At 45.4% G+C, this 24495-nt stretch overlaps 1 protein-coding gene across 1 annotated transcript in view; it reads right to left on the reverse strand.

Annotated features, from left to right (window-relative positions):
- ROS1 (ROS proto-oncogene 1, receptor tyrosine kinase) overlaps positions 1-23964 on the reverse strand; it is a 311501-nt gene extending 287537 nt beyond the window's left edge. The window contains 5 exon segments of the mRNA XM_063919336.1: positions 97-171; positions 6334-6444; positions 9552-9761; positions 23637-23682; positions 23795-23964. Of these exon segments, the coding sequence (XP_063775406.1) occupies positions 97-171; positions 6334-6444; positions 9552-9761; positions 23637-23682; positions 23795-23935 (583 nt within the window). The 5' untranslated portion in view covers positions 23936-23964.
- Between the last annotated feature and the right edge of the window lie 531 nt (positions 23965-24495).

A 24495-nucleotide genomic window follows, 5' to 3' on the forward strand; every position in this document is an offset into this window, starting at 1 on the left:
TGCTTTGTCACACCAGTAAATACAATGTCCAATCCAATCAAATGACAATGGACCACCTCTCCTTATTTCAGGTATGTTCACAGCTGAAAAATCAGCTGTCTCTTAAATTCCACATATGCACATGGCCTGTTTCTTTGCTCCAGTAGAGGGTGCCATTGTACCAATCTACATCTGCAACCAAAAAGATATAACATTAGAATACTTGCAGACCGATCCAATGCAGAAGTATTGCTGCTTTCCTACCTTAATTAAACACATTATACATTTTTATGATGAGATAATCTAGGACTAGGTTATTTGTAGTTTAGTTAAATGAAGTACTCTATCTGAAATAACAAGAATGTAGTAATTAAATTAGAGATGTGCGGGTTCCCCCCGAACTTCAGTACCCGAGCACGGATCTGAGTAAGGCTCCGGTTTGGATTCAATATAAGGAGCCGTGCGTTGCCGCCATTTTCACTCCGGCATTGGAGAGTGTAGCTAGAGGACGTGTCTCCATCCTCAGTGTCTGCATCAGTCCAGTGGTAGTGTCTTGTGCTGCATCAGTCCAGTCACAGTGGTGGTGTCCACTGCTGCCATATGTCCAGTGCTGCTGTATAAGTCCAGTCCAGTGGTGCTGTGTTGTGCTGCATCAGTTCAATGGTGGTGTATTGTGCTGCATCAGTCCAGTCGCAGTGGTGGTGTCCTCTGCTGCCATATGTCCAAATCTGCTGTATAAGTCCAGTCCATTGCAGTGGTGCTGTGTTATCCTGCATCAGTCCAGTGGTGGTGTCCCTGTGCTGCTGTATATGTCCAGTGATACTGCCGTATATGTTCAGTGATACTGACGTATATGTCCAGTGATACTGCCGTATATGTCCAGCAGTACTGCCATATAAACATTTTCTTTGTATTTTTCATATACTTTATACAGTCAAAACTCTGGTGCAAACGTTAGTATGACAGGAAAGGCTCTGCCTCACCTGCCTCACCCCACCGCACGTCATTGATGTCCAGGGAAACTGCCATACATGTCCAGTGGTATTGACATATAATTCCAGTGATATTGCTGTATATGTCCAGTGGTATTGCCATATAATTCCAGTGATACTGCCGTATATGTCCAGTGATATTGCCGTATAAATCCAGTGATACTGCCATATAAATCCAGTGGTACTGGCGTATAAATCCAGTGGTACCGCCGTATATGTCCAGTGGTACTGCCGTATATGTCCAGCGATACTGCCATATAAATCCAGTGATACTGCCGTACATGTCCAGTGGTACTGGCATATAATTCCAGTAATATTGCCGTATATGTCCAGTGGTACTGCCATATAATTCCAGTGATACTGCCATATATGTCCAGTGGTATTGCCGTATAAATCCAGTAGTACTGGCGTATAAATCCAGTGATACTGCCGTATAATTCCAGTGGCACGGGCATATAAATCCAGTGACACTGCCATATAAATCCAGTCCAGTGGTACTGCCGTATAAATCCAGTGGCACTGCCGTACAATTCCAGTGATACTGCTGTATAATTCCTGTGATACTGCCGTATAATTCCAGTGATACTGCCGTATAATTCCAGTGGTACTGACATATAAATCCAGTGATACTGCCGTATAAATTCAGTTCAGTGGTACTGCCGTATAACTCCAGTGGTACTGCCATATAATTCCAATGATACTGCCATATAATTCCAGTGATACTGCCATATAAGTCCAGTGGTATTGCCGTATAAATCCAGTGGTACTGCCGTATAAATCCAGTGGTACTGCTGTATAATTCCAGTGATACTGCCGTATAATTCCAGTGGTAATGGCATATAAATCCAGTCCAGTGGTACAGCCGTATAAATCCAGTGATACTGCCATGTAATTCCAGTGGTACTGCCGTATAAGTTCAGTCCAGCCAGTGGTGCTGCCATATAACTTCAGTGGTGCTGTCCTGTTCTGTATATTATTTACTCCAAATAAAGGGATTATTAATATTTAATCCAAATAATTTTCACAGGGTTTGTCCTGGGTGGTGTAGAGGTACGCTCTCCTGTATCACATATTGTTATATAACTCCGGAAAAATAATGGAGAACAAAAATTTGGAAGATAAATTAGAGAAAGATCAAGAACCACTTCCTGCTAAGCTGCTGCCACTAGTCATGACATAGACGATGAAATGTCATCAACGTCGTCTGCCAAGGCCGATGCCCATTGTGATAGTAGAGGGCATGTAAAATCCAAAATACCAAAAAAGCCACCTCTTCGGTGTGGAATTATTTCTCCACAAATCCAGACAACAGGTAACAAGCCGTGTGTTGCCTCTGTCAATCTGTAATAAGTAGGGGTAAGGATGTTAACCACCTAGGAACATCCTCCCTTAAACGTTACCTGCTGCGCATTCATCAGAAGTCAGTGTCAAGTTGTGAAACTTTGGGTAAGAGCGTAAGCAGTCCACTGACACCTAAATCCCTTCTTCCTCTTGTACCCAAGCTCCTGCAAGCCACACCACCAACTCCCTCAACGTCAACTTCCTCCTCAGTCAGGAACGTCAGTAGTCCTGCAGGCCATGTCACTGGCAAGACTTAGGAGTCCTCTCCTAACTGGTATTTCTCTGGAGGATCCTTGAGTGGTACGCCTACTGCTGTTGTTGCTGCTGGGAGTCGATCGTCATCCCAGAGGGGAAGTCGGAAGACCACTTGTACTACATCAACTAAGCAATTGACTGTCTAACAGTCCTTTGTGAGGAAGATGAAATATGACAGCAGTCATCCTGTTGCAAAGCCAATAACTGAGGCCTTGACAGCTTTATTGGTGTTAGACGTGTGTCCGGTATCCGCCATTAGTTCAGTGGGACTTAGTGAATTGATGGATGTAGTGTGTCCCCGGTACCAAATCTCATCTAGGTTCCACTTCTCTAGGCAGGAGATACCAAGAAAGTACAGAGACGTCAGAAAAAGTGTCCTCAGTGTCCTAAAAAATGCAGTTGTACCCACTGTCCACTTAACCACAGACATGTGGACAAGTGGAACAGGGCATACTAAGGACTATATGACTGTGACAGCCTACTGCTTTTAGTATCTCACTGGGCTCCTGGGCACCGCGTGCGCACCCCACATAGGGATTCAGACTGCGATCGCTGACACTGCAGCAATCCAGTCTGAATTAGGCCCATGAGAAAGGGGTATCATGGTGCCGGCTTAATTTCAAATTCACCCCTTTCTCAGATTCTTATCTTCTTTAGGGACTAACCATCCCTATACAGGCTGCCGTTGACAGCGCACTCACTTATTTAATTATTTTTCTGTAATCTGAATTAGGCCCATAGTCCTCCCTGTGATTTATTTCTGAGGATATCGATTAAGGGTGAGGACAGGGGCGTAACCAGAAATTTGTGGGCCCCATAGCAACATGTTGAAGGGGCCCCTGTCCTAGTGCTTCTAGAGGGACACCTCTTTGAAGCAGTTGTTAATTTTATGCCCCATACTAGTGCCCTAGTTTATTTTCTGAACCATAGTAGTGCTTTAGTTAATGTTATGCCCCATAATAGGGCTCTGGTTTCTTTTATGAACCACAGTAGTGGCTAGTTACTGTTATGCCCCATAGTAGTGCCCTAGTTCATGTTATGTTACATAATTGAAGGGTTGCCAGTGTACATTATGCAACACAGTACCCCCAATTCACATTATGACATACAGTGTCCCCAGTTCATATTAGGTCACATTACAGTGCCCCCATGTCATATTATGCCACATTGGAGTGCCCCCCACTTAATATTTTACCACACTACAGTGCCCCAGTTCATATTATGTACATAATATTGCCTCCAGTTCATTTTATACCACATTACAATGAGCGAGCTGGTCCAGGGGCATAGCTAGATATACTGTAAGCCCCAAGGCAAAAGTATGTAATACATTAGACTGTGAAAGGGAAGGTGGGCCCCTCTCAGCTCTGGGCCCCATAGCATCGGCACTCCTGGATAATATAATGTGTTCAAAACAGGGGTTTAACCAGAACTTTGTGGGCTCCACAGCAACATTTTGAAGGGCCCCCTATCCCAATGCTTCTAGAGAGACACTTCTCTGCAGCAGTTGTTTATTTTATGCCCTATTGTAGTGCCCTAGTTAATTTTATGAACCACCATAGTAGTGCTCTAGTTTCTTTTATGAATCAGAGTAGTGCTTTAGTTCACCCTATGTTACATTTCAGAGCTGCCAGTACACATTATGCCGCACAGTAACCCCAATTCACATTATGATATATAGTGCTCCCCATTCATATTGTGCCTCATTACAGTGCCCCGGTTCATATTATGTAACATTAATAGGCCCTCCAGTTCATTTTATACCACACTACAATGAGCAAGTCCAGGGGCATACCTAGATATATTGCAGGCCCCAAGGAAAAAGTTTGAAAGGACCCCTACGTACCACCCCACGGCAAAAAATGTATATAACACATGTAACTTTGGCAGGGAAGGTGGGCCCCTCTCAGCTCTGGGCCCCATAGCAGCTGCACTGCCTGCACCTATGGTAGCTATGCCCTTGGATCAAAAGGTTATCATTAAGTGTCTCATAAATGCAAATAAATATTTTATCTAAGGCATTTAACTAGTGGGCATATAGACAATAACAAATTAGCACTTTGTGGTAACAAATCTTCTTTTAAATTTGTTAATCTCTTATTTGTTATAAGCTGCCAGCACAAGCTGCACAGCCATTCACACACTCAAGACATACACCATTGGTTTTTCCATAAGCTACGATTTAATGAATAGCAATAGAGAATATATCTCAGCATTTCATAAACATAGCCATTTTGTTGTTGTTATTTTGCAATACATCTTATGTCTCACATTAGGTGGACACAGTCTTTACTCACTTGTAGGCACACAGTACCAGTCAAAAGATTGGACACATTCTCTCAATCAGCTTCAGTGCTGCGTCAGATGACCTGGCCTCCACAATCACCCGACCTAAACCCAACTGAGATGGTTTGGGATGAGTTGGACCGCAGAGTAAAGGAAAAGCAGCCAACAAGTGCTCAGCACCTCTGGGAACTCCTTCAAGACTGTTGGAAAACCATTCCAGGAGACTACCTCATGAAACTGATTGAGAGAATGCCAAGAGTGTGAAAAGCTGTCATCAAAGCATAAGGGGGTTACTTTGAGGAATCTAAAATATAAAACATATTTTGATTTGTTTAACACTTTTTTGTTTACAACATAATTCCATATGTCTTCTTTCATAGTGTTGATGTCTTCAGTATTAATCTACAATGTAGAAAATAATTAAAATAAATAAAAACCATTGAATAAGAAGGTATGTCCAAACTTTTGACTGGTACTGTATAAAAATCATAGCTTTTATTGATTTAGTCAAATTCCTTTATATAGCATTCTCAGCAGTGCTTTATTCTTTTCAATTTGGGGTTGGACAATTTTATTTAAGGACACCATTAATCCTTTTCCTCCCGTCACCTAGGCCATGGGTCTGCAACCTGCGGCTCTCCAGCTGCTGTAGAACTACACATCCCAGCATGCCATGCCACAGCTTTGCTTTTAAGGCATGCTAAAACTGAGGCAGGGCATGCTGGGATGTGTAGTTCCACAACAGCTGGAGAGCCGCTGGTTGCAGACCCATGACCTAGGCTATGACCCAAACCACTGTATACTACTGTTACATAGCTTTGTACTACAAATATTATATTTCTTCTGTGTCTTATTTCCAAAAAACATTAGTACAAATCATCTTTAGAACATTATTGTGCACTAGGTAGCACGATAATTTAATCTCCACAGTTTTGTCCACTGTCAGGTGCCCAGAAACCATTAATTGCACCTGACTAATAATGAAATGAAAAAACAACTAATAAGCCAAGTAGCCAGATTATAGGACTCCTAAAAAGCAATAATACATCTGAAATACATAAAGAATACAAATCAATAATTCCACCAAAACCTATTAATTATAAATTCTATCTGGGATGTCTAAATGGTGGCCCATGGGCTGGGGGCAGCCCAACAAGACTTTTTGGCAGTGTCCATCTTCCCTGTCACACTCAATACATTGTATACTGTACATCAATATACTGTACATCATGTTTTAACAATACTTGCCCCACAAGCACACACTCTAGTTAGAAACAACAATATTTTCCTGATTCTACTTGAACTGCTCTGCATTATCATATGTTTAAAATACAGAGCATCAAATTTAGAACCTACAATACACCATATGACTACAAACTGGATATTTAATTTACCTGGCATTTCAGTACAGATTGATGATATTATATTGCTCAACAAAACGTTTGTTATATTAAAATTCGAACTTAAGTAAAATGTTTACCTGATACAAATCTGAGTTTCTCATAGACAAGTTTTCCAGTGCCAAACTTGTCCAAAGGTTGTCGCCATAGTCCTTTAGAGCCCACAGCTAGGAAATAAGGCAGGGCCGAAACTAGGATTTTTGTCACCCGGGGCAAAACAGTAATCCGGCGCCCCCCCTACACACACACACACACACACACACACACACACACACGCACAGACAACCAACCCACCACCACGTGTAACTCTGTGCGAAGACTGACAATGCCATCAGCCAGTACCAGCTAACGGGCTATTTCCACTCATGGGTGTCCACGACACCCATAGAGCATGAATAGAACCTGTGGCCAGCGCAGCGAAGCCCACAAGGGGATTTTTTACACTCACCCCCTGACGGCATTCTGGCGGCCGGAATCCTGGCGTCGGTATGCTGACCGTGCACCGGCCACGTAACCCCAACCCATATATACTCCATGAGAGCAAAGGGCTGGTAGCTGCTATATAGCTTCTTTTTTAGACATTTAGCTGGACTCAGGGGGTCATTCCGACACGTTCGCACGCTGCTGTTCATTGCAGCGGTGAGAACGGGTCGGAACTGCGCGTGTGCGGCGGCCGCATTGTGCTGGTGCGTCATTGCCCGGCGACGACAGTCTCCGGGCAGCGACGCCACATACGAAGAAAGTGGTCACAGCGGCAACTGCAAGAAGATTGCCAGGAGGAAGGCGTTCCGGGGTGTCAACTCTCCGTTTTCCGGACGTAGAGATCCAAACTCAGGTGTGTCCAGGCGTTTGGAGGGTGGATGTCTGATGTCAATTCCGGGACCTTCATCGCTGGATACATCACACAGGGTAAGTAACTGCAGGGCTGGTCTTGTTTTACATAAAACTTTTTTAGCATAGCAGGGCTGCACAAGCGATCGCAGCCTTGCTATGCTAAAATACACTCCCCCATAGGTGGCGTCTAGTTGATCGCACGAGCAGAAAAAAGTTGCTACGTGCGATCAACTCGGAATCACCACCTTAGTTAGACATTTGGGCTACAGATGAAGTTAAAAAGAAAATAATACCCCATACATTGATACATATGTAAAATCACACACATACATACTGTCACACATCTAAACACATACACGCACGCATACAGTCACTCACATACATAGTCACACACCTGTATACATACATAGTCACACACATGCACAACACATTCATACACACACATATAGTAGTTGCACACACATACAGTGCCCCTTCACTGTGTCACACTCACTATTTAGGCTGTGCTGTGCTGCTGCTCTTCTCCCCTCCTCTCTTCGATGGTGCTGGCTGGCCTGTCAATGTGAGTATAGTGCCGTGTTGCTCCGCCCCTTTTTTGGACCTCCGGCTGCAGACATTCATTTTTCCAGCTCAGCAGTGCAATAGTGCACTGCTGCGGTGATCAAAGGCAGCAGGGGTGGCTGGGATAACTTGTTCCCGGTGCCCCCTCTTAGGGCACAACAGGTAGCAGATGACTGTCCACATAGAAGAAACTGAAAGTAAACTACAGCTCCTGCAGCAAGGGCTTCTGGGAGCTGTAGTTTATTTTCAGTTTCATCATACGGCAGCCTTGTGCTGCTCCGACGAAGGGACCTGTGCGCATCGGGACTCGGAGGGGGTGTAAGCATTGCGGCGCCCCCTCCAATCCAGCGCCCAGGTCACATGCCCCCCTAGCCCCCCCTTAGTTACGGCTCTGAATAAGGGCCCTCATTCCGAGTTGTTCGCTCGCAAGCTGCTTTTAGCAGCTTTGCACACGCTAAGCCGCCGCCTACTGGTAGTAAATCTTAGCTTCTTAAAATTGCGAACGAAAGATTCTCAAAATTGCGATTACACACCACTTAGCAGTTTCTGAGTAGCTTCAAACTTACTCGGCATCTGCGATCAGTTCAGTGCTTGTCGTTCCTGGTTTGACGTCACAAACACACCCAGCGTTCGCCCAGACACTCCTCCGTTTCTCTAGCCACTCCCGCGTTTTTCCCAGAAACGGTAGCGTTTTTTCGCACACACCCATAAAACGGCCAGTTTCCGCCCAGAAACACCCACTTCCTGTCAATCACATTACGATCACCAGAACGAAGAAAAAACCGTGAGTAAAATTCCTAACTGCATAGCAAATTTACTTGGCGCAGTCGCACTGCGGACATTGCGCATGCGCACTAAGCGGAAAATCGCTGCGATGCGAAAAAATTTACCGAGCAAACAACTCGGAATGAGGGCCAAGGTTCCTCTTCATCTGCAAATGAAGCTTAGACTGTTAAACCACACTGCATGGATCATTCTCTTATAAGGCATAGTAACACTTAAAATGTACAAAAAAAGATTCTTTATTTATTTTTATGCATAACACAAAACATATCCTGCGGGATCTCTAGTATAGCCCAGATATAACATTAAATATGCATTAAAGAATATTCCTTGCAAAGATTTTAACTACAGAAGACACCTACCCAATCCCTGAAAATAATAATAGTTGCTTAGCTTTGATGAAAAATGAGACATTATAACAATGTATGGCATGGGTCACTTATACCTCTCTTACACCGCCAGCATATAACACGGATTATTGCACATAAGCGCGCATAACCCATGTTGCTGTTTGGTATAAAAGGGCAGAATTGGAATAATCCGGGTCGAGTGACCCGGTATTCCAACTCGGGTAGTTTGCAGGGTTGAACACGTGAAATATGTGTCAAATATGTGTGGTAATTTATCATTCATACAAATACTTAGGCAAATGTGACTATTTCTCTGCTATGAACACAGTATACATTGGGGAATGCCTTTATATTAGATTTACACATTTATCTACACAGATACTTTACATGTCTCTGTAAATAAGAAATATGACATATGCTTATCTGCAAAAGTACTGCTTACTATAACATATGGACCTGCCCTGCTTTATTGATTACATTTTCTATTATTTATGTTTTATATATAACTTTCAACAGTCAGTAAGCGGATCATTTTGCCAACATAATGCAATTTTATGTTTTACATTGGGTTATGTGTGCACATTAATGTGCTTCCATGAAATAGTTGGTATTGCTACATAATATGGTTCTGATATAATAATATCACCAATTGCGAAGTGATGGCTTTTGTGGTGTACTTTCACACTTTCCACCATTTGTCAATAATCTAACACGTAGCCAATGGTATTTATCAGTGCTTTAATTAACCAGACAGCAATATAACAATTTACCTGGATATAGAGTGGTTCCTCCCACAGGGTCTGTCCACTTGCTAACCCCAGCGGGTGATGACGATAGAATACTTATATCATATTTGGTAGTTAAATTTAATTTAGTTACTGTTATTTCTGTAGAACTAATATTGGAGTAGAGTTGTTGCATTCCATACTGTTCCGATGATATGGAAACACTGTACATCCACTTCTGCCAAGCAGCCAGACCTTACAATAGAAAAGCAATAAGCTTTTACTAGTACACAGTCTCAGTCTCATTTATCTTGGTTTTTACATGTTAAGGGGAAAATAATGCTTCTCTATGTGCAGAGGTGTGTCACCATACTTCTCCATGTGTATACCCATTGTACCCTCTATGTAACTAAATCCGTCATCTATATCAGGCTGGAGGATGTTCCATAAATACGCATGATGGAAATTGTCGCATCAAACTTCATTGTAAAACAGCTTTACAACCCACTCTACTTTGTTAGGCTGCTGATTTTCTCTAAAAGAAAACTTCACAATTTAACCACATTTATGTCTATAATTATTCATGAGTGAGTGACATAAGGGTATGCAGTGGAACTATAGTGAGGAGATCCAGTCCCTTAGAGGTGTCGATTATAGATTACTGTACTGGCCACAAACTGTTTCTCATACTAGTTTGTCAAATCAATACTAAAGAAAAAGTATGGCAATGAAAACATAAGATGCACATTTTGAGCCACACCTTGGAAACGGAGTCTACTAAAGATTGTATTCCAAACAAGTTTGTGGACATCTAAACAGTGAAAAGTAATGGAATTCTGAGGAAGTTCAAGACTTGTAAGCATCTCTGGTGAGGAACTCATCATCATCTGTGCAATGTCTACAATGTCCTGCTAAGCAGCTAGACAGGGAAGCGGGTGAAACCCATCTAAATGTTCTCTTTCTGCTTCATAACTCCATCCTGTAAAATGTAAGCTCATTTCTGCTCAACTACTCTCATCATCTTCCACAAACCTTTTTGTGTCGCAAACTTTGGCATTACAGCTAACTAATCCATGTACTTCCCCATCAGACAAATCTAAGTAAATGTTGTTTTCTCTGACGTCCTAAGTGGATGCTGGGACTCCGTAAGGACCATGGGGAATAGCTGCTCCGCAGGAGACTGGGCACAACTATAAAGAAAGCTTTAGGTCTAACTGGTGTGCACTGGCTCCTCCCACTATGACCCTCCTCCAGACTTCAGTTAGAATCTTGTGCCCGGCTGAGCTGGATGCACACTAGGGGCTCTCCTGAGCTCCTAGAAAAGAAAGTATATGTTAGGTTTTTTATTTTCAGTGAGATCTGCTGGCAACAGACTCACTGCTACGAGGGACTAAGGGGAGAAGAAGAACCTACCTGACTGGAGATAGTTTGGGCTTCTTAGGCTACTGGACACCATTACCTCCAGAGGGATCGAACACAGGACCCGACCTCGATCGTTCGGTCCCGGAGCCGCCCCGCCGTCCCCCTTACAGAGCCAGAAGCATGAAGATGGTCCTGGAAATCGGCGGAAGAAGACTTCGGTCTTCAACAAGGTAGCGCACAGCACTGCAGCTGTGCGCCATTGCTCCTCATGCACACCTCACACTCTGGTCACTGATGGGTGCAGGGCGCTGTGGGGGGGGGGGTGCCCTGAGCAGCAATATTAACACCTTGGCTGGCAAAACATCACAATATATAGTCCCAGAGGCTATATATGTGATAAATACCCCTGCCAGAATCCATGAAAAAGCGGGAGAAAAGTCAGCCGGAAAAGGGGCGGGGCTATCTCCCTCAGCACACTGGCGCCATTTTTCCCTCACAGCTCCGCTGGAAGGATCGCTCCCTGGCTCTCCCCTGCAGTTTCAAGCACAAAAGGATAAAAAAGAGAGGGCGGGCACTAAATTTAGGCACAGCAAATATATAATATAAGCAGCTATAAGGGAAAACACTCAATTATAGTGTAAATCCCTGTGTTATATAGCGCTCTGGTGTGTGCTGGCATACTCTCTCTCCGTCTCCCCAAAGGGCTTTGTGGGGTCCTGTCCTCTGTCAGAGCATTCTCTGTGTGTGTGCGGTGTGTTGGTACGGCTGTGTCGACATGTTTGATGAGGAGCCTTATGTGGAGGCGGAGCAGATGCCGATAAATGTGATGTCACCCCCTGCGGGGTCGACACCTGAGTGGATGGTTCTGTGGAAGGAATTACGCGACAGTGACGATTCCTTGCATAAAAGGTTTGACGACATACCAAATATGGGACAGCCGGCTTCTCAGCCTGTACCTGCCCAGGCGTCTCAAAAGCCATCAGGGGCTCTAAAACGCCCGCTACCTCAGATGGCAGACACAGATATCGACACGGATACTGACTCCAGTGTCGACGACGATGAGACTAATGTAACTTCCAATAGGGCCACACGTTATATGATTGAGGCAATGAAAAATGTGTTGCATATTTCTGATGTTACCCCAGGTACCACAAAAAAGGGTATTATGTTTGGAGAGAAAAAACTACCAGTAGTTTTTCCTCCATCTGAGGAATTAAATGAAGTGTGTGAAGAAGCGTGGGCTTCCCCCGATAAGAAACTGGTAATTTCTAAAAGGTTACTAATGGCGTACCCTTTCCCCCCAGAGGATAGGTCACGTTGGGAAACATCCCCTAGGGTAGATAAAGCACTCACACGCTTGTCAAAGAAGGTGGCACTACCGTCTCCGGATACGGCCGCCCTAAAGGAACCTGCTGATAGAAAGCAGGAGGCTATCCTGAAGTCTGTATATACACACACAGGTATTATACTGAGACCAGCTATTGCTTCAGCATGGATGTGCAGTGCTGCAGCTACGTGGTCAGATTCCCTGTCTGAAAATATTGATACCCTAGACAGGGACACTATATTGCTAACCATAGAGCATATTAAAGACGCAGTCTTATACATGAGAGATGCACAGAGGGATATTTGCCGGCTGGCATCTAAAATAAGTGCAATGTCCATTTCTGCCAGGAGAGGGTTATGGACTCGGCAGTGGACAGGTGATGCAGATTCTAAAAGGCACATGGAAGTTTTGCCTTATAAGGGTGAGGAGTTGTTCGGGGATGGTCTCTCGGACCTCGTTTCCACAGCAACAGCTGGGAAGTCTACATTTTTACCCCATGTTCCCTCACAGCCAAAGAAAGCACCGTATTATCAGGTACAGTCCTTTCGGCCCAATAAGGGCAAGCGGGTTAAAGGCGCGTTCTTTCTGCCCAGAGGCAGAGGTAGAGGGAAAAAGCTGCAGCATACAGCCAGTTCCCAGGAACAAAAGTCCTCCCCCGCTTCCTCTAAGTCCACCGCATGACGCTGGGGCTCCACAGGCGGAGCCAGGTACGGTGGGGGCCCGTCTCAAATACTTCAGCAATCAGTGGGCTCGCTCACGGGTGGATCCCTGGATCCTTCAAGTAGTATCGCAGGGGTACAAGCTGGAATTCGAGACGTCTCCCCCCCGCCGTTTCCTCAAATCTGCCTTACCAACAACTCCCTCAGGCAGGGAGGCAGTGTTAGAGGCAATTCACAAGCTGTATTCCCAGCAGGTGATAGTCAAAGTGCCCCTACTTCAACAAGGCCGGGGTTACTATTCCACAATGTTTGTGGTACCGAAACCGGACGGTTCGGTGAGACCCATTTTAAATTTGAAATCCTTGAACACATATATAAAAAAATTCAAGTTCAAGATGGAATCGCTCAGGGCGGTTATTGCAAGCCTGGACGAGGGGGATTACATGGTATCACTGGACATCAAGGATGCTTACCTGCATGTCCCCATTTACCATTCTTACCAGGAGTACCTCAGATTTGTGGTACAGGATTGTCATTACCAATTCCAGACGTTGCCGTTTGGTCTATCCACGGCTCCGAGGGTATTTACCAAGGTAATGGCCGAAATGATGATACTCCTTCGGAAGAAGGGAGTTTTAATTATCCCGTACTTGGACGATCTCCTGATAAAGGCGAGGTCCAGGGAGCAGTTGTTGGTCGGGGTAGCACTATCTCGGGAGGTGCTACAACAGCACGGCTGGATTCTAAATATTCCAAAGTCACAGCTGGTCCCTACGACACGTCTACTGTTCCTGGGGATGGTTCTGGACACAGAACAGAAAAAAGTGTTTCTCCCGGAGGAGAAGGCCAAGGAGCTGTCATCTCTAGTCAGAGGCCTCCTAAAACCAAAACAGGTGTCGGTGCATCACTGCACACGGATCCTGGGAAAGATGGTAGCTTCCTACGAAGCAATTCCATTCGGCAGGTTCCATGCAAGAACTTTTCAGTGGGACCTGTTGGACAAGTGGTCCGGATCGCATCTTCAGATGCATCGGCTGATAACCCTGTCTCCGAGGACCAGGGTGTCTCTGCTGTGGTGGCTGCAAAGTGCTCATCTTCAAGAGGGCCGCAGATTCGGCATAGAGGACTGGGTCCTGGTGACAACGGACGCCAGCCTTCGGGGCTGGGGGGCAGTCACACAGGGAAGAAACATCCAAGGACTATGGTCAAGTCAGGAGACTTCCCTACACATAAATATTCTGGAACTGAGGGCCATTTACAATGCCCTAAGTCAGGCAAAACCCCTGCTTCAAAACCAGCCGGTACTGATCCAGTCAGACAACATCACGGCAGTCGCCCATGTAAACCGACAGGGCGGCACAAGAAGCAGGACGGCGATGGCAGAAGCCACAAGGATTCTCCGATGGGCGGAAAATCACGTGCTAGCACTGTCAGCAGTGTTCATTCCGGGAGTGGACAACTGGGAAGCAGACTTCCTCAGCAGACACGACCTCCACCCGGGAGAGTGGGGACTTCATCCGGAAGTCTTTCAACTGATTGTAAACCGTTGGGAAAAGCCACAGGTGGACATGATGGCGTCCGCCTAAACAAAAAGCTAGAAAGATATTGCGCCAGGTCGAGAGACCCTCAGGCGATAGCTGTGGACGCTCTAGTGACACCGTGGGTGTACCGGTCGGTTTATGTGTTCCCTCCTCTTCCTCTCATACCAAAGGTACTGAGGATAATAAGGAGAAGAGGAGTAAGAACTATACCCATTGTTCCGGATTGGCCAAGAAGAGCTTGGTACCCGGAACTTCAAGAAATGATCTCAGAGGACCCATGGCCTCTGCCGCTCAGACAGGACCTGCTGCAGCAGGGGCCCTGTCTGTTCCAAGACTTACCGCAGCTGTGTTTGACGGCATGGTGGTTGAACACCGGATCCTGAAGGAAAAAGGCATTCCAGAGGAAGTCATTCCTACGCTGATTAAAGCTAGGAAAGAAGTTACCGCAAACCATTATCACCGCATTTGGCGAAAATATGTTGCGTGGTGTGAGGCCAGGAAGGCCCCAACGGAGGAATTTCAGCGGGGCCGTTTTCTGCACTTCCTACAGTCAGGGGTGACTATGGGCCTAAAATTGGGTTCCATTAAGGTCCAGATTTCGGCTCTATCGATTTTCTTCCAGAGAGAACTGGCTTCACTACCTGAAGTTCAGACTTTTGTTAAGGGAGTGCTGCATATTCAGCCCCCTTTTGTGCCTCCAGTGGCACCTTGGGATCTCAACGTGGTGTTGGATTTCCTAAAGTCACATTGGTTTGAGCCACTTAAAACCGTGGAATTGAAATATCTCACGTGGAAAGTGGTCATGTTGTTGGCCTTGGCTTCGGCCAGGCGTGTATCAGAATTGGCGGCTTTGTCGTGTAAAAGCCCTTATCTTTTCCATATGGATAGGGCAGAATTGAGGACTCGTCCCCAGTTTCTCCCTAAGGTGGTATCGGCTTTTCATCTGAACCAACCTATAGTGGTGCCTGCGGCTACTAAAGACTTGGAGGCTTCCAAGTTGTTGGACGTAGTCAGGGCCCTGAAAATCTATGTTTCCAGGACAGCTGGAGTCAGAAAGACTGACTCGCTATTTATCCTGTATGCGCCCAACAAGTTGGGTGCACCTGCTTCAAAGCAGACTATTGCTCGATGGATCTGTAGTACGATTCAGCTTGCACATTCTGCGGCTGGACTGCCGCATCCTAAATCAGTGAAAGCCCTTTCCACGAGGAAGGTGGGCTCTTCTTGGGCGGCTGCCCAAGGGGTCTCGGCTTTACAACTTTGCCGAGCAGCTACTTGGTCGGGGTCAAACACGTTTGCTAAATTCTACAAGTTTGACACCCTGGCTGAGGAGGACCTAGAGTTTGCCCATTCGGTGCTGCAGAGTCATCCGCACTCTCCCGCCCGTTTGGGAGCTTTGGTATAATCCCCATGGTCCTTACGGAGTCCCAGCATCCACTTAGGACGTCAGAGAAAATAAGAATTTACTCACCGGTAATTCTATTTCTCGTAGTCCGTAGTGGATGCTGGGCGCCCATCCCAAGTGCGGATTGTCTGCAATACTTGTATATAGTTATTGTTTAACTAAAGGGTTATTGTTGAGCCATCTGTTGAGAGGCTCAGTTGTTGTCATACTGTTAACTGGGTATTGTATCACGAGTTATACGGTGTGATTGGTGTGGCTGGTATGAGTCTTACCCGGGATTCAAAATCCTTCCTTATTGTGTCAGCTCTTCCGGGCACAGTATCCTAACTGAAGTCTGGAGGAGGGTCTTAGTGGGAGGAGTCAGTAGTCTAAAAGCTTTCTTTATAGTTGTGCCCAATCTCCTGCGGAGCCGCTATTCCCCATGGTCCTTACGGAGTCCCAGCATCCACTACGGACTACGAGAAATAGAATTACCGGTGCGTAAATTCTTATTTTATGACATAAGACTCTACTTTGTTCAGTTGTACCTGCTTTTTATAGGATGTTCACAGATTTGCAGGCCAGGATGGTGGCATATGACGGGGTGCCAAGTTGTGTACAGGCCAACAAGAGAAAGTGGACAGGTTAACATCATTCCTTGCTAAAAACGGATAAGGTGCATAAGCATGCCTAGTTTTGCAGTGAAGTGCAGAAATGAGAGTTCATTTTGTATGACAGTATTATTGAAATGAGACAGAGGGCACATTTACTACATGGGCGTTTCTTGCTTTATGGGAGTGCATAAAGACTTTTCCACCATGCAATAGTCCTTAATTGACAATCATCTATGAGGTCCCCGGTTTGGGTCTCAGTCATAAACATGTATAATGGGATGGATTTTGTACCTTAATGCTGTACTTCTATGAAAAATCTAATTTCTAGGAACAATTATCACATCAATGAAATAATAAGCTTTAAATTAAAGAAAATTGACACATATAAAAGACAAATCACACCAGCCCCTCATTCTGATGATTAATTTGAGATATTATTATAACAATTATTTACTGTATACAGTATATTGCCAAACCTGTTATACAGAGAATGTGAGAAAACCCATGTAAACAGTGGGAGAACAAGCCCCATAAATTCTAAGCTAAACCATATTTTAAAAATAATGAATAAAGCTATCCTAAAAGAGTTGTAGACTGGACTTTGTTGAGTACAAGTAAGGGCATGAGGATGAAAAATGCGCCACAAAGTGGCCACACAACATGTGCAAAGTTGGCTCTTTGGAGGGACATGATTTGTAGGTACTCAAGCCCTGTTGCATGCTGATGAGGAAGATGGCTGCTGGCCACACTGGTTCGCTGATTGGGCCTAACTTAGAGTTGATCGCAGCAGCAAATCTGTTAGCAGTTGGGCAAAACCATGTGCACTGCAGGGGAGGCAGATATAACATGTGCAGAGAGAGTTAGATTTGGGTGTGGTGTGTTCAAACTGAAATCTAAATTGCAGTGTAAAAATAAAGCAGCCAGTATTTACCCTGCACAGAAACAAAATAACCCACCCAAATCTAACTCTCTCTGCAAATGTTATATCTGCCACACCAGCAGTACACATGGGGGGTAATTCCAAGTTGATCGCAGCAGGATATTTTTTAGCAGTTGGGCAAAACCATGTGCACTGCAGGGGAGGCAGATATAACATGTGCAGAAAGAGTTAGATTTGGGTGGGTTATTTTGTTTCTGTGCAGGGTAAATACTGGCTGCTTTATTTTTACACTGTAAATTAGATTGCAGAATGAACTCACCACACCCAAATCTATCTCTCTCTGCACATGTTATATCTGCCCCCCCCTGCAGTGCACATGGTTTTGACCAACTGCTAAAAAATTTCCTGCTGCGATCAACTTGGAATTACCCCCATGGTTTTGCCCAACTGCTAACAAATTTGCTGCTGCAATCAACTCTGAATTACCCCCAATGTGTCTAAGACACACACAATTATGCAAACATGGTGTTACTGCTCTTAGCTGTGATCTAATTGCAGGATTACAGTGTACTGGCCCACTTTTGGAAAATGGCAATGGGGAAGGCTGCTGACTAGTTTATTAGCTTGATTTGCATTTAACAGGCTCTAGGCAATTTAGGTACGTACTAGCTAAATTTTTGGGCCACCTCCTACAATGCATATGAATTGTGTACTGTCTTATTGCCCATCTCTAGTAAGTACAATGAAGCAAAACATCCAGACCTATTCCTGGTGTAGCTGCTCCTGTTATTTACAGGGGAAGGGAGGCATATGTGCTATCTATGTGCAGGAGCGGATCTTGGTGCGGGCAAGCAGTGCCTTTGCCCGGGGTGCTGCGGCCTGGGGGCGCGGCCGCAGTCACCCCGCAGGCACCGCCGCCTGCCCGCACCCCGCTCCCCGCTCCACGGCTGCAGCAGACGCCGTGGGCTGTGTGGGCGTCCGCTGCAGCCGGCTCCAGGCACAGACACTACAGGTCGTTATTGACCTCTAGTGTCTGTGCGGCGCTATGGGAGAGACGTCATTGACGTCTCTCCCATAGAGAGGAGCCGGCGGCCAGACTGACGGAGCAGCAGCAGCAGCAGAAGAAGCAGTCGGGAAGCAGGAGCGGGGCAGTGGTAAGTATTGTTTTTATTATTTTGTGTGTGTGTGTGTGTGTGTGTGTGTGTGTGTGTGTGTGTGTGTGTGTGTGTGTGTGTGTGTGTGTGTGTGTGTAAGCGGTGATAGGGGGCACAGCGACAGGGGGCAAATAAAGAGGGGGCACAACTACTGGGCGCAAATAAAGAGGAGGCACAAATACTGGGGGCAAATAAAGAGGGGGCACAACTACTGGGGGCAAATAAAGAGGAGGCACAAATACTGGGGGCAAATAAAGAGGGGGCACAACTACTGGGGGCAAATAAAGAGGAGGCACAAATACTGGGGGCAAATAAAGAGGGGGCACAACTACTGGGGGCAAATAAAGAGGAGGCACAAATACTGGGGGCAAATAAAGAGGGGGCACAACTACTGGGGGCAAATAAAGAGGAGGCACAAATACTGGGGGCAAATAAAGAGGGGGCACAACTACTGGGGGCAAATAAAGAGGGGGCATATCTACAGGGGCAAATCAACTGGGGGGCACAGCTACTGGGAGCATAACTGGCCACGCCCCTCCCCTATGAAGCCACACACCCCCGCACACTAACTGTTTTGCCACGGGGGGGGCACCAGTGGAAACTCTCGCACTGGGCGCCACAAGGGGTAGATCCGGCCCTGTCTATGTGCTACTTATTCTGCATAGAAATGTGGTTTATTTTCCCCCAGGAACATTGAACATCTGTGTTTAGGTGCAAATTATGTCCATGTTTGAATCAGGCCCACTGTACAGAATAGCCATTGCACAGAATAGAGAAACTAAAGGGAATTAACCTTGCATATAACCCTTAAAAGAGCTTTCCTCATCTTTACGGCTAACCTTTAAAATTTAGGGGATAATTCAGACCTGATCGCTGCTGTGCGTTATCGCACATCGGGCGGTCAGTTCCAAACTGCGCATGCACCGCAATGCGCAGGCGCATCGCATGGGTGCAAAGCGGATCGTCGCTCAGTGATGGGTTTGTGTGACGGATTCATTCGCACAGGCGATCGCAAGGAGATTGACAGGAAGAAGGCGTTTGTCGGTGTCAACTGACCGTTTTCAGGGAGTGTCGTAGGAAAACGTAGGCATGTCCATGCGTTAGCAGGGAGGGTTCCTATCGTCAATTCCGGCTCCGGACAGGCTGATATAATCGTAGCGGCTGAGTAAGTCCTGGGCTGCGCAGAGACTGCACAAAATTTACTTGTACAGCTCTGCTACACATGCGTTCGCACACTTGCACAGCTAAAACACACTCCCCCTGTAGGCGGTGACTGTCTGATCGCAGCAGTGCAAAAATTACTTGCTAGCAATCAGGTCTGAATTAGGCCCTTAGTGCACATTAATATTACAGCGACATTTCTGAGGACTGCAAAATACAGTAGGTGGCGCTAAAACCCGCCACTTCTGATCATGTTTATGGACAAAATTGAAAAGGGCAATGTTTTTACCAGCAAAACATGGATAGTAAAAGCACTGCCGTGTTACATACCGGGTAGAAACACAAACAGTGCTAACGCTTTGTAGATAAACCCCTAGGAGGAACATTTCTGCACATAGAGATAGTCCTAATAATCAGATTTTGCAATTACATACCATATGCCACAAGGTATGCACAAATATGACTTGAGGTTAAAGTATTGCTTTCAGCATCTAAAGTTGAGAAAATGTCTTTTAAACCACCATTCCAAGCCAATACTACCACATTTATTTGGCTCATACTGTCAATGCATGCACATTAGGCACAATTTTATATAATTTTCTTTGGGGGTCATTCCGAGTTGTTCGCTCGGTAAAAATCTTCGCATCGCAGCAATTTTCCGCTTAATGCGCATGCGCAATGTCCGCACTGCGACTGCGCCAAGTAAATTTGCTATGCAGTTAGGATTTTTACTCACGGCTTTTTCATCGTTCTGGCGATCGTAATGTGATTGACAGGAAATGGGTGTTACTGGGCAGAAACAGGCCGTTTTATGGGCGTGTGGGCAAAAACGCTACCGTTTCCGGAAAAAACGCAGGAGTGGCCGAAGAAACGGGGGAGTGTCTGGGCGAACGCTGGGTGTGTTTGTGACGTCAAACCAGGAACGACAAGCACTGAACTGATCGCAGATGCCGAGTAAGTCTGAAGCTACTCAGAAACTGCTACGAGGTGTGTAATCGCAATATTGCGAATACATCGTTCGCAATTTTAAGATGCTAAGATTCACTCCCAGTAGGCGGCGGCTTAGCATGAGCAAATCTGCTAAAATCCGCTTGCGAGCGAACAACTCGGAATGACCCCCTTTGTTTTATAATTAACATTAACCATCCTTCAAACTGAAGAGTTCCATGCCCCATTTCAGTACTGAAACTAGGATTTTCAGCTCCGGGGCAAGGCAGTAATTTAGCTGCACACCACCACCCAAAAAAATTAAATAACTACAAATAAATAAATAAAAATTACAAAATACTCCACACAGTAGTGCAACCTTACTCTCATTACACTGCACAGTAGAGAGAATGAGACCCTTGACGCAGCAGGTTGGCCAGGCAGGGTGATACTAAAATTAATAAATAATAGTTTAAAAAAATAAAGAGCAAGTTACCCAATATGCTACTACTGCAAAGGGGACAGACAGGAGACAGGCCCGCAGCTCTGCAAATTGTCCACCGCACCCAGCGCACCAGCACTGATCTGCTGCTGAAGATGGCTCCTAGATGGACGTCAGAAATCTCTGACATCGCACATGCACATAAAGGAGGACAGTGGCTGCGGAAGACACTACTCAGCCCAGAATCAGCGGTGAGTGAGTCATTGCTGGCACTGCAGCTACACTGTCAATTACGATTGCCAGTGGGTCCAGGCACCTGAGCTGTGTGTACAGGGGGGCTATGGGAGGTGATTTTGGTGGGTGGGGGTGGAGGAGCAGCTGGTTGAGGGAACAGGGCAGAGTTCTTGGTGCCCCCTCAAATCCGGTGCCCGGGGCATGTAACCCCTTAGCGCCCCCCCCCTTGTTGCGCCCCTACCCATTCACAACAATATCTGACAATAAAAACCATAAACATTCAAAGGAGATTGTAATAATGACTCTTAATTAAATGAGACGAAATATGTTGTTTGTGATCACAACATACTTAAGAAACAAAAGAAGATTTTACTTATCATATATAGTTGATATGAGTTTAAAAATTGATCTAAACAATATTGTTCAGTAAAGTTAAACTTACTAGCTCCAACATTTAACTTTGGTTGCTTCCAAATGATTGTAGCAGATTCTGTTCCAAACACTGCCATCACATGCTCAGGGCAGCTTGGCCAGGCAATTGGTTAGGTAGACTCTGCATACAAAATTATGTTATTATCAGTGCCGTAACTAGATGTGTGCCAATGGTGCCTTGCCCACAGCACAAATGCAATGAAGACACATCATCCGGCAGCACACGGCTGTTAGCTGCAGAAAGTCACCACTGAAAGTCTCACAGCCGCCACTTGTCTCCCCCCATCCCCCTGCAAGGGACTGGGAGCACTGCTGTAGCTGCCAACTGGCAGCAGCACACACCATCCCCCTGTCCCTTTGCTCCATCTCTTAGTCCCGCCGCCACCGGCCCTCGCCGCAGCTGTCCCTGAGTCCCGCTGGCCACTGCCACTGCAAGTAACAGGGAGCTCTTCCACAGTACTCTTCATTCCCCCACTCCGCCCTTTAGTCCCGCCGCCGCCGCTGTACCTGGGTCCCGCTGGCCGCTGCAAGCAACTGGGAGCTCTTCTGCAGCCGCCAGCTGATAGTCCCGTCGCCTGTGTCCTGCCGCTTGTCCGCCTCTGGAGCGTTGCTGCTGATGGGTGTCTCTGCCATCTTCTGGATGCCGGATTGTGCCCCCCCAGGTGCGTAACACACACACACACACACACACTCTCTATCTCTATCTATCACACACGCTCTCTCTATCACACACTCTCTCTCTAGGACCCTGCTGATGTAATATGTAAAAAAAGGGGGAATTCCTGCCTAATCTGGAAAAATATAGGGATCCTGCTGATGTAATGTGTAAAAAAAAGGGGGAATGCCTGCCTAATCTGGAAAAATATAGGGATCCTGTTGATGTAATGTGTAAAAAAAGGGGAATGCCTGCCTAATCTGCAAAAATATAGGGATCCTGCTGATGTAATGTATAAAAAAAGGGGGAATGCCTGCCTAATGTGGAAAAAAATATAGGGATCCTGCTGATGTAATATGTAAAAAAAAAAGGGGAATGCCTGCCTAATCTGAAAAAATATAGGGATCCTGCTGATGTAATGTGTAAAAAAAAAGGGGGAATGCCTGCCTAATGTGGAAAAAAAATAGGGATCCTGCTGATGAAATATGTAAAAAAAAGGGGGAATGCCTGCCTAATCTGAAAAAATATAGGGTTCCTGCTGATGTAATGTGTAGAAAAAGGGGGAATGCCTGCCTAATGTGGAAAAAATAGGGATCCTGCTGATGTAATATGTAAAAAAAAAGAGGGGAATGCCTGCCTAATGTGTAAAAAAAAGGGAGACTCTGGTGATGTAATGTGTAAAAAAAAAAAAAAGGGCGGGGGGGAGGACGGGACTCTGCCTACTTAATGCTAAATGTGTAAAAAAAGGGGGACTCTGTTACTGTAATATGTAAAAAAGGGGGACTCTGCCTGCCTAATGTGTAAAAAAAGGGTGGCTTTACTGCCATAATGTGTGTAAAAAGGGGGACTCTGCCTGCCTAATGTGTAACAAAAAGGAGACTCTGCTGTTGTAATGTGTAAAAAAAAAAAAAAAGGTGGACTCTGCTGCCTAATGTGTAAAAAGGGGACTCTGCTCCCTTAATGTGTAAAAAGGGGGGCTCTGCTACTGAAATGTGTAAAAAGGGGGGACTGCCTGTCTAATGTGTAAAAAAGGGGGACTCTGCCTGCCTAATATGTAAAAAAGGGGGACTCTGCTGCCGAAATGTGCAAAAGGGGACTATACCTGCCGTACTGTGTAAAAGGGAGCTCTGCCTAACGTAATATGTAAAAGGGAGCTCTGTGGCTATGCCCTTTCCCCATGAAGTCACGCCCCTATATTTTTGGCACATGCATTGACCCTGTATTGTATAATAGAGGGGGGGGGCGGGACCGATGCTGTTTCTTGCACACAGCACTAAAATGTCTAGTTACGGCACTGGTTATGATAGTCAGATGATGGTGAGGCTGCTAAGTCACAGGTCACTAAGTATTCATTGTACCAGTATTGGTCCATGACATAATCTTCATAAAGTACAACATTTCAATCTGTGAACATTAAAGTGTCATTGAAATAAAGAAAACTTCTAATTTCTTTAACCGTGTCATCATGTGTCTGTCTTAGGAGCAGATAATTGGATCCATCTGTAAAAACAGATACGGAGTCAAAATCTCCTGGACCAACGCTCCTTGCATAAATGGTTCTTTTGGACTGAAAACTGATGATGAAATCCTGAATGCCAGTGCTGCGTACAATATGCTCTGTAACATTGGTATGGATAGAAGGCTCGGGGAGAATCATTCTGTGAGTGCCATTGTCCAGAAGAAAGTATAAATATCTATAAAAATAAACACACACATATTAAAAAAATATCATTGATCTAAATAGTAACATAGTAACATAGTATCTGAGGTTGAAAAAAGACAATTGTCCATCGAGTTCAACCTATTTGTGGTCTCCTATGCATGATGATTTGACTAAAATTTCTGACTGATGCTGCTGTCAGCCGTTGCATTTTATCCCTATTTATAGTAACTATAATGCATTACTATGCACCATACCCCTGGATATCCTTATCCATTAGGAATTTATCTAACCCATTCTTAAAGATGTTGACAGATTCCGCCATTACAACTCCCTCGGGCAGGGAATTCCAAACACGTATTGTCCTTACCGTGAAAAAGCCTTTACGCCGTATTGTGCGGAATCTCCTCTCCTCTAACCTGAGCGAGTGTCCACGAGTCCTCTGTGTTGATCTAACCAAAAACAGGTACTGCGCAAGCTCTGTGTATTGTCCCCTTATATATTTGTAGATGTTGATCATATCCCCTCTTAGTCTCCGCTTTTCCAATGTAAACATG

This window comes from Pseudophryne corroboree, chromosome 4 (genome assembly GCF_028390025.1).
Source record: "Pseudophryne corroboree isolate aPseCor3 chromosome 4, aPseCor3.hap2, whole genome shotgun sequence".
In the NCBI taxonomy this organism is placed as follows: Eukaryota; Metazoa; Chordata; class Amphibia; order Anura; family Myobatrachidae; genus Pseudophryne; species Pseudophryne corroboree.